Source organism: Penaeus monodon, chromosome 19 (assembly GCF_015228065.2).
Source record: "Penaeus monodon isolate SGIC_2016 chromosome 19, NSTDA_Pmon_1, whole genome shotgun sequence".
NCBI classification, from domain to species: domain Eukaryota; kingdom Metazoa; phylum Arthropoda; class Malacostraca; order Decapoda; family Penaeidae; genus Penaeus; species Penaeus monodon.
This window is the reverse complement of record NC_051404.1, coordinates 33,769,843-33,770,100: the sequence shown is the minus strand read 5'-3', so window position 1 is coordinate 33,770,100 and position 258 is coordinate 33,769,843. Positions and strand designations below refer to the sequence as shown.

Below are 258 nucleotides of genomic sequence, written 5' to 3'. Positions count from 1 at the left end.
CTTCACATCTATCAACGGAATATACCGTTATCGAATACCTGTTTATAATGATGAGATTAAACGACGCCCGTCTATTCTTGCAACGGCAGAGGTGGAAAGCACCGTAAATGATCGGGTTGATGAGGCTGTTGGACATCCCGAAGAAGAAGATGCCTGACTGGAGCTCTCGGGATAACTGTGAACAGACGAACGAGATCAAAAGTTAGCTATGCGTGTGGAAAGTATGATGGCAGTCGGGAGATACCTACTTGTCTAGTA

The 258-nt window shown here is 45.3% G+C and overlaps 1 protein-coding gene across 1 annotated transcript in view; it reads right to left on the bottom strand.

The window, feature by feature from the left end:
- LOC119585473 (gonadotropin-releasing hormone receptor-like) overlaps positions 1-258 on the bottom strand; it is a gene marked incomplete at its 5' end in the record, with an annotated part of 18,380 nt that overhangs the window by 8,392 nt on the left and 9,730 nt on the right. Inside the window, 1 exon segment of the mRNA XM_037934118.1 lies at positions 39-175. Within this exon segment, the coding sequence (XP_037790046.1) occupies positions 39-175 (137 nt within the window).